General features: G+C 68.8%; 1 protein-coding gene across 1 annotated transcript; it reads right to left on the bottom strand.

Annotated features, from left to right (window-relative positions):
• Positions 1-362: 362 nt before the first annotated feature.
• On the bottom strand, positions 363-9,126 carry LOC112125844 (CAD protein-like; the record flags this gene model as incomplete). Its single annotated transcript, XM_026646259.2, has 15 exons — positions 363-467; positions 1,657-1,839; positions 1,919-2,086; positions 2,609-2,827; positions 3,384-3,566; positions 3,867-4,091; positions 4,393-4,491; positions 4,595-4,841; positions 5,490-5,740; positions 5,908-6,020; positions 6,269-6,402; positions 6,783-6,907; positions 7,354-7,542; positions 8,214-8,435; positions 8,884-9,126. Coding segments are annotated over 15 exons (2,706 nt in total), but the record flags the coding sequence as incomplete, so codon positions are not given.
• Between the last annotated feature and the right edge of the window lie 22 nt (positions 9,127-9,148).

Below are 9,148 nucleotides of genomic sequence, written 5' to 3'. Positions count from 1 at the left end.
AGGAGTGGTGGCCCTGCTCCCGGGGCCCGGCACAGACTGGGGGCGGGGAGGGGGGTTCCTTGCTCTAGAGACCTGGGGACAGACTGGGGGACAAGGGAATGGTGGCCCTGCTCCCAGGACCCAGCATGGAAGGGGTGCCACCCCATGCCAGTAACCTGGGCACTGGCCCCACGCCTCTGGTGCAGGTCCAGCAGCCTGGGACAGGCCTGGGAGCCTCACCCCAACCTGAAAGCTGCCCCCCGGCCGCATCGCACCAGGAGAGGCGGCAGCCCGCCCCCCGGCCGCGCCACACTAGGAGAGGCGGCAGCTCGCCCCCGGCCGCGCCACACTAGGAGAGGCGGCAGCCCGCCCCCAGCCGGTACCTGGATGCCGTGCTCGGTGTAGAAGTCGGCAGTGCCCAGGCTGGCGTACAGGTTGTAGCCCAGGCTCTCCAGGGTGCGCACTGTGGGCAGCAGCTCACTCTTGTTCTGCAACAGCCACCAGAGGGGTCAGAACAGGCCAGGCCTGGGCAGCCCAGCACCCCTCTGCCCCAGGGCCCCTTCACCCGCATGGCCCCGCTGTACTGAGCTGGCACTAGGAGCAGGGATTCCTGGGCCTGCTCGCAGCCTAGAGGGCTGGGACACAATGGGAATTGTTAGTAATGCTTTTTTGAGTCCTGTGTGTGCCTCAGTTTCCCCCGTGTGCGGCACTGTTCCCCTGCTGGTGGGAGCTCTGGGGCAGGCGAAGACACGGGGTGGAGGGCGCCTGGTGGCCTCGGCCCTTAGGGCCCATCTCCATGCAGCTCTTGAGAAGAGAAGGGCAGATCCAATGGCCGGGACGTGGACACCTGGCAACCAGTGACCCAGAGAGACGTGGCCGTCCCGCCTCTCCGCAGGGGGCTGAGCCGCATCCCCCAGCTCAGGAACAAAGGCCGGGGGGGGGGTTAAGTGTGAGCTGTGGGGAGCAGTTGGGGGCACCCCAGGAGTCTGACAAAGGAGATCGGACAGATGGGGGGACAGAGCTTGAACCACGGGGGTCACTGCAGCTGGGCTGGGCGCCGGCTGCCCAGAACGGACTCTGCTGGGACCTTCACTTCTCTGGGCTCCCCCAGGGCTGCCTGTGCCGTGCACCAGGCCGCGGATACACCTGCCTGTCTGCCCGCGCTGGCTGGGTGTCCCCGCAGACGCTGGCAGGGGGGTGCTGCTCCCCCAGATTGTACACGTCTCCCCCAGGTCTGTCCCAGACTCGCTGCCCGGAGCTCCCGGGGTGGGGCGGGGGGGCTGCAGGCCCAGGGGCCCAGTCTCAGGAGGCGGGGAGGCCACGTGGCTCACCCTGGGAGAAGAGTGAGACCCCGGGGGGGGTCAGGGTCACTGAAGGCCCCTCCCAGGGACTGTTCCCAGGCTGGGGCGTAGCCCGGCTCTGGGGGTCCATGACAGAGGTGACTGCCTGTCACCTAACCCTAACCCTGGACCAAGTCAGTTTGCGAGGAGCCAGGCTAGAGCAAGGTGCAGCGTTGGGCCTCCCTGCCTCAGGAGCAGCCTGCTTCGTCTCCCGCTGCTGTTGGCTGCTGCATGTTCGTGTTCTGAGTCTACGCTGCGTTGCAGCCATCCAGCGCCAGGATTGAACCTTCGCCTCCAGCGTCTCTGAGCATGTGCCGCGGCCCTGCCCCGCCCTCACCTTGTAGCTGCCGATGGTCAGCAGGATGTTCTTCTTGGGGATCTTGAAGCCGGTGCTCAGCATGGCTTTCAGGTAGGCCTCACAGCGGTTCTCCCCAAAGCAGGCCACCTCGCCCGTGCTGGTCATCTCCACGCCCAGCACCACGTCTGCCCCCGCCAGCCGCGAGAAGGAGAACTGGGGAACCTGGGGGTGCAGAGGGCAGGGGGGGCTCAGCAAGCCAGACAGCCGTGGCCACCCCACCCACCGCTCCCCACCCGCTTACCTTGACACCGACGATCCCAGTGCCTGTCATCAGTCCCACCGACTCCACCTCCTCGCCCATGATCACCTGGGTGGCCAGGGCCACCATGTCCACCCCCAGCGTCTTGGAGACGAAGGGGAAGGAGCGGGAGACACGCACGTTGCACTCGATGACCTTCAGCTGGTCGTCCTGCAGACAGACGGGAGCGTGGGGTGACCCATCCCAGCACCTGGAGACCCAAACTCACCCTGCCCAGGCTGGCTAAAGCCCGATGGACCTATCCTCCGCGGTCAGAAGAGAACGGCTGCGCTGGGTCAGAGGAAAGGCCCCTCTAGCCCAGTGTCCTGTCTTCCCACGGTGGCCATTGCAGGTGTCCCGGAGGGAATGAGCCAAGCAGGGAATCAGCAAGTGAGATGTGTGGAGCACCAGCTTGCTTCCCCCTTCCGCAGGGCACTGAGCACCCGGAGAGGCAGGGCAAGGGCAGGGGCAGGGCCAGGCCCCCTCGGACCCCAGCACGCTGCTCCCGCCCTCCCGCCGCATCCAGGGGCCCAGTCCCAGGCAACTCTGGCCTGGATGTGACGTGTGGCCAGCTGCAGGAGACGCTGCAGAGCCCAAAGCTGTCAGCGGGGAAGGTGCCCGCTGCCTCCCCCCTCCCAACTCAGGGCATTGAGGCTGACTGGTCCCCGGGTCCCTGCTGCCCCACGGCGGTACCTTGGCGATGAGCTGCAGGTTGAAGGGCCCCGTGACCAGCAGCTCCTGCCCGATGGCGTGCACAATGGCCTGGATCCGCTCCAGGGTCTTGGGCGTGATGTCCTGGGGCGGCGTCACCAGCGTGGCGTCCCCCGAGTGCACGCCCGCGTTCTCCACATGCTCCGAGATTGCGATGGCCACCACTGCGCCATCACAGGCCACGGCGTCCACGTCGATCTCCTGCGGGAGGGGAGGGACAACCGGACCCCTGAGCGCCCCCAGCCCCCCCTGCACCCGAGTGCACCCCCCCCCCCCCCCCCCCCTCCCTGCCGGTACCACCCCCCGCACACACACAGCTCCTCCCTGCCCTCCCCAGCCCCTCCATGCTGGTACCACCCCCACCCTCAGCACCTCCCATTGCACACACCACACCGAGTGAACCCCCCCCGGAGCCCCTCCCTACCGGTGCCATCCCCACGCCCCAGTGCCCCCCAGCACCACCTCGCCTACTCAGCCCCCCACTGCAAACCTGAGTGATCCCCATCTGCCAGGCAGTGCCTGACCCCACCCCTCCGGGAACTATCCAGCCCCCGCAGCACGAAGAGCCAGACGGGCAGCCTGCCCGGGCTGGAGCCACGGAGAGTCGGGCGTCTCCGCCAGTGTGACCGGGGTCCAGGCCCCGGCAGAGGGGTGGGGGTGTTCAGGGCCCCACAGGACCCCGAGCGAAGCTCTGCCAGCAGCTGCCAGGAAGTGGCCCCCTGTGGCCGACCCCCCACGGAGCCGGGCCCGCGCTGACCTTGGCCTCCTGGATGAACTTGGAAATGACGACGGGCTGCTCCTTGGACACGGCCACGGCGCTGCACAGGAACTTCTCCAGGTCGCTGTCGGAGTAGGCCACGTTCATGGCAGCCCCGCTCAGCACGTAGGAGGGGCGCACCACACACGGGTAGCCCACCTTGCAGCAGAACTGCTTGGCCGACTGCGGGCAGAGAGACAGGCTGGGCAACCTTCCCTGCCCCATGGCATGCACGGGGTAGCTGGGCAACCCCTCCCCCGCCCCGTGGCACGCCCGGGGGGAGTTGGGCAACCCCTCCCCCACCCCACGGCACGCATGCGGGGAGCTGGGCCGGGCAACCCCTCCCCCGCCCCACGGCGGGCATGGGGGGGGCTGGGCCGGGCAACCCCTCCCCCCCCCGCGACACGCTCCGGAGGGAGCTGGGCCGGGCAACCCCTCCCCCACCCCACAGCACACACGGAGGGGGCAGCATCCCCCCCTCACCTCCATGTCGGAGAGCTCCTTCCAGAGGGGCTGGCTGATGCCGATGGTGTCCAGTAGGCGGGAGAACTTGAAGCGGTTCTCGGCCGAGTCGATGGCCTCGGGGGAGGTGCCCAGGATGCGGCATTGCTGCCGGTGCAGCGCCATGGCGATGTTGTTGGGCAGCTGCCCCCCCATGGACAGGATCACGCCCTCGGGGCTCTCCAGTTCGTAGATATCCATCACCACCTGCCGGGGCCAGGAGGCAGTGCAGCCAGGGGGCGGGGAGCGGGGCGGCCCCCCCCCCCCACAGCACGGGCCCCCGATGGCATAGGCACCCGGCCAGACGGGCCCCCCCCGGCTGCACGGCCCCCCCGCCCCCTTCCCCCCCGCTGTATGGCAGTCTGGCCAGCAAAGGCAGCTCCCCTCGGCCACCTGGGCCCCCCTAGTCGCACCGGCTCCCCCTGGCTCCCCGGCCCCCAGCCCCAGCGTAGGCGTGAGCACCCTGGCACGCACTCCCAGGCCGTGCCCAGCCCCACGCCGGGCTCACCTCGAAGGAGATCTCGTCGAAGTAGAGGCGGTCGCACATGTCGTAGTCGGTGCTCACCGTCTCCGGGTTGTAGTTCACCATGATGGTCTTGAAGCCCATCTGTAAGAGAGGGGAGCCCTGAGCCGGCCAGGCCAGCGTGGGGGCACGGGGAGATCCAGGGTGCGAGGAACCCAGGCCAGCGCGCCCCGCCCCGCCCGCTGACCTTGCGCAGCTCCTGGATGCAGCCCACGGCGCACCAGTCAAACTCCACGCTGCTGCCGATGCGGTAGACGCCGGAGCCGATCACCATGACGTGGGGCTCGCGGAAGGCCAGGTCGTGCTCCGTCCCGTTGTACGTCAGGTACAGGTAGTTGGTCTGCGCCGGCCACTCTGCCGCCACCGTGTCGATCTGCTTCACCACGGGCAGGATCTTCAGATCGTGCCGCATCTTCCTCACGGCCAGCTCAGTGCTGCAGGGAGGGCAGGGCTGAGAGAGGGAGAGGGCCCCCCCAACACACAGCACAGCCCAGAGACTACGGACCCCAGCACGCACAGCTGCACCTCGCCAGCACATCCGGGGCAGCAGCTCTCTCATTTCTGACACCGGACGCTGTAGCAGGAGCCCTGCCCTGCCCCCCCCCCCCCCCCCCCCCCCCGACTCACGCCCCTCCAGGCCGTCCGTCCCCCCCACTCACACCCCAGCCCCCTTCTTCCACTGCTCTCTCCCTTCCCCCTTCTTCCACACTCCATCATCTCCACCAGCTGGGCTCCCTCTGCTCCCGACCTGGGACAGGAGCTACAGCCTGGCAGAGCCGGCTGCCTGCCCACAAGATGCAGGGAGGAGGCGGCCCTGGCCGAGCAGGGGCTGGTGCAGGTTGATGACCCAGCCGCCGCCGCCCCCACCTGCGGTAACCGGACTTTTGGTGTCCGGTCAGTACATCGACCGGACACCTGGCACGCCCAGCTGATCCTGCCAAGCAGGCTGCAGTGCATGCTGGGAGCTGTCAGCTGTCATCAGCTCCCTCCCACTCAGAGAAGCAGCTGCTGGATGTGGCCATCACGCCCCGTCCCCTCCCTCCGTGCCGGGCTGACTCCCCCAGCCCTGCGCCGGGCATTACCTGAGCACGGCCAAGGCCACCTGCTTGTCGGAGAAGCCCAGCTGCTTGGCTTTCTTGAGCACGTCGGGGGGCATAGAGCTCTGCCCCTCGCGGTAGCACTCCAGCTGCACCGCGTGGTCCGTGATGTTCTTCATCTTGTGCAGGAACCAGCGGTCGATCTTGGTCAGCTCGTAGAGCCGCTCGATGGGGTAGCCGGCTCGCAGGGCGGCCGCTAGCACGAAGATCCGTTTGTCAGTGGGCGTTTCCAGCTCCTGCCGGGAGGGAGCAGCTCAGCCAGGATCCGGGAGAGACCCCAGCCCTCATGGGGGGCCCAGCCTGGGTCCCCAGGGCCCTCGGGACAGCACCGGGAGCAGCTCCCGCCCCCAGAGTGCATGGGAGCGCTTCGTGCCCCGCAGAGCCGCCCCGGCCCCCCACTCACCACGTCGGAGGCTGGCTTCACGGTGTGGTCAAAGCCTACGCAGTTCTCATCCACCATGCGCAGCGCCTTCTGGAAGGCCTCCTCGAAGTTCCGCCCGATGGCCATGACCTCCCCTGCGGGAGGAGAGGAGACACGGTGAGCGGCCAGGACCAGGCCGGAGGAGGCACGCGCCGGCCTCTGCGAGGGGGCAGCCCCCAGCGAGCTGCCCCACGTCGGGAAGGGAGGGATGCCCCCTATGCACAGCCTGAGTCGGAAAGGCCGGGGGGAGCCGCCCAGGGTCAGGGTGGGGAGTCCCAGGTGCCGCTGGCCAGATTGGGAAGCACAGGAGTCCGGATGTGGCGGGGGCTGCTGTGCCACGCACCCACACTCTTCATGGAGCTGCCGATCTTGGTGCTGACCCGCAGGAACTTGCTGAGGTCCCAGCGCGGGATCTTCACCACGCAGTAATCCAGGCTGGGCTCAAAGTTGGCCGTGGTGGAATTGGTGACGGAGTTCCTGGGGGTTAGGGGACAGAGCAGGTTCAGCAGCTAGCCCCCAGCAGCGGGCACCCCAGGGGCCAGACACCCAGAAGAGGGAACTTACCAGGCCTGGGGCTTTAGGGGGGACACGGTCTGGAAGGGGCAGTGACTCCCTGAGGAGTGTCCCCCGCTGCCCGTCTGACCCTCCCAGCACCCCGTGAGGAGAAATGGCCCAAGGAGGCCTGGACCCAGGGCCTGGCCACAGCGGCTCACGGCCCGGTTGCCGCCCGGCTCGCAGGCCAGGTGAAAAGAGCCCACCCCACAGGCCAGGAGCCTTCTGGAGTCTGCGCCACACCCTGCCAGGAGATGTCACGCCCAGCAGCACTGAGCCCACGGGCCCCACCCCAAAGCCATTACCTGAGGACGGGCAGGGGGATGCCCAGAGCCAGCTTGGCTGCCACGTAGGCCAGCGGGTAGCCGGTCGCCTTGCTGGCCAAGGCGGAGCTCCGTGAGAGCCGGGCGTTTACCTCGATGATGTAATACTGCGGGCGAAGAGAAGGGCATGAGATGCTGCTACAGCTGGCCAGACCCCGGCTCCTCCCGCTGCCCTCCATCTCCGGGGCCAGGCAGGGGCACAGAGCAGGGGCGCTGGACAAGGAGGGATCAGGGGGCTATCCCTCCCACTTTGTACGGGCATGGAGCAGTGATGGGAGGAGGGATGGAGAGGAGCAAGCAGAGGGCAGGGCCTCGGGGGAAGGGGCGGCCAGGGGGCGGGGCCTCAGTCCAGGCACTGATGGCCCCCACTTTTAGGAAGTTTTCACTGCTCCGGGCACAGAGCCGGGCCAGGGATGCTGGGGCGCTCTGCCAGCGCTCAGAGGAACGGCTCGGAGCAGTGCACGGGCAGCAGGCTGGAGGAGGGCAAGGCGGGGCTGTCCCAGAGTCCCAGGCCCCATGCGATGCATGCTGGGGCCCGCTGGCCGGCTCTCACCTGCTCCGACTCGGGGTTCAGCGCGTACTGGATGTTGCACTCGCCCACGATGCCCAGGTGCCGGACCACCTTGATGGCCGTGTGGCGTAGCATGTTGTACTCCCGGTCGTTCAGCGTCTGGCTGGGGGCCACCACGATGGACTCGCCCGTGTGAATGCCCAGCGGGTCCAGGTTCTCCATGTTACAGACCTGCCGGGGGGAGCGGTTCACCCCACTGCCCCTTGCTGCAGGGAGGGAGGCCACCCAGCCCGGCCTAGACTGGCGCAGAGACGCGGGGCCCCGGCCCCAGGCTGCTCTCCACAGGCCGCTGGCTGCGGGGCGCGAGGGGGGAGCAGCCGAGTGCATTCTGCGGGCTTTGCCTCCCTCTGATGCCCACGGCCCCAGCACGCTGGGCATGGGGGGCACTGCAAGGGGCGGGGCAGGCTCCCCAGCCCAGGGGCCCCCGCTGGGCGCATTAGGGACACGCCAGCCCCTCCCCCCGAGGACAGGCTCGGGGGCTGGAGTCAGAGCCAGGCCACAGGCCAGCACGCAACTCCCGCCCAGCCTTCTGGGGGCGCCGGAGCTGGCAGACACCCAGCCCCCAGCACACGCATGAGGCCGGGGAGCCCAATGGGGGTGGGGCCCCTTCCGTCTGCACCCTACACCCGGCCCAGCTCACCAGCCTGGAGGAAGGTCTCCCTGCCCCTCCCTAGAGCAATCCTCTCCCTTGGTTCCCCCTGGGCACCCCCCTGCCCGAGTGCCCCCAAACCCCCTGCCCCCCCACCCCCTTCCCTCCCTGGGCACTCCCCAACTCCCCCTGCCCGCCCACCCCCCTCCCCACAGCAGCTCCCCCTGCCCGGTGCCTCCGCTCCCCTCCTTACGGTGATGCAGTTGTCGTAGGCGTCCCGCACCACCTCGTACTCAATCTCCTTCCAGCCCTTCAGGGACTTGTCCACCAGCACCTGGGAGGTGTGCGCGAAGGCCTGGCTCACCAGCGCTGTCAGCTCCTCCCGGCTGTTGGCGAAGCCGGAGCCCAGACCCCCGAGGGCATAGGCCGAGCGCACCAGCACCGGGTAGCCCAGCCTCGAGGCCGCGGCCTGAGCCTGCCAGGACCAGACCAAGGAGTCAGAGGGGCCGACTGGCAGCAGGGCTAGGACTGCCCCGTGGGGGAGCAAGGGGCAGCAGAGAACAGAGGCAGCACTGCAGGGGGAGCAAGGGGCACTGGGGAGGGGGAGCAGTGAGGGTGGGGGCTGTGCTGCAGGGGGAGCAGGGGGAAGTGCCGTGGGGGGATGGGGGAGCGGGTGGCAGTATGGGAGGGGCAGGGGGGCTGTGAGTCGGCTCAGCTGGACTCGCTGGGCAGAGCTCACGGGGTGAGGCAGGAGCCCAGGGGCTCGGAGGCGTTGGGGCGCCAGCCCTGAAGGGACAGGGGGACCCCCGGGGGGCTGCCTCACTGAGGGACTGTCTGAAAACTGGAGCACAGCAGGGATCCTGGGGATCCCCAACAACCTGCCCCGGGGAGGGGCCCCCCATTGTCTGCCCCCCCCCCCGTACCTGCTCCAGGGAGGAGGCCGCCTCGCTGGGCGCCACGTGCTCGTCGATCTCCTCCATCTTCTCCACGAAGACCTTGCGATCCTCCGTCATCTCGATGGAGGCCATGGGCGTGCCCAGCACCCGCACCCGGTACCGGGCCAGCACCCCGCCCTGGGTCAGCGCCACCCCGCAGTTCAGCGCCGTCTGGCCCCCGAAGGTCAGCAGAATGCCGTCCGGCCGCTCGTTCTTTATCACCTGGGCGCAAGGGAGGGGCTGGGACTGGGGG

Source organism: Terrapene carolina, unplaced genomic scaffold, assembly GCF_002925995.2.
Source record: "Terrapene carolina triunguis isolate 2854851 unplaced genomic scaffold, T_m_triunguis-2.0 Scaffold34617, whole genome shotgun sequence".
In the NCBI taxonomy this organism is placed as follows: domain Eukaryota; kingdom Metazoa; phylum Chordata; order Testudines; family Emydidae; genus Terrapene; species Terrapene triunguis.
Note: the sequence above shows the minus strand (reverse complement) of the source record. Positions and strands in the feature narration are given on the sequence as shown.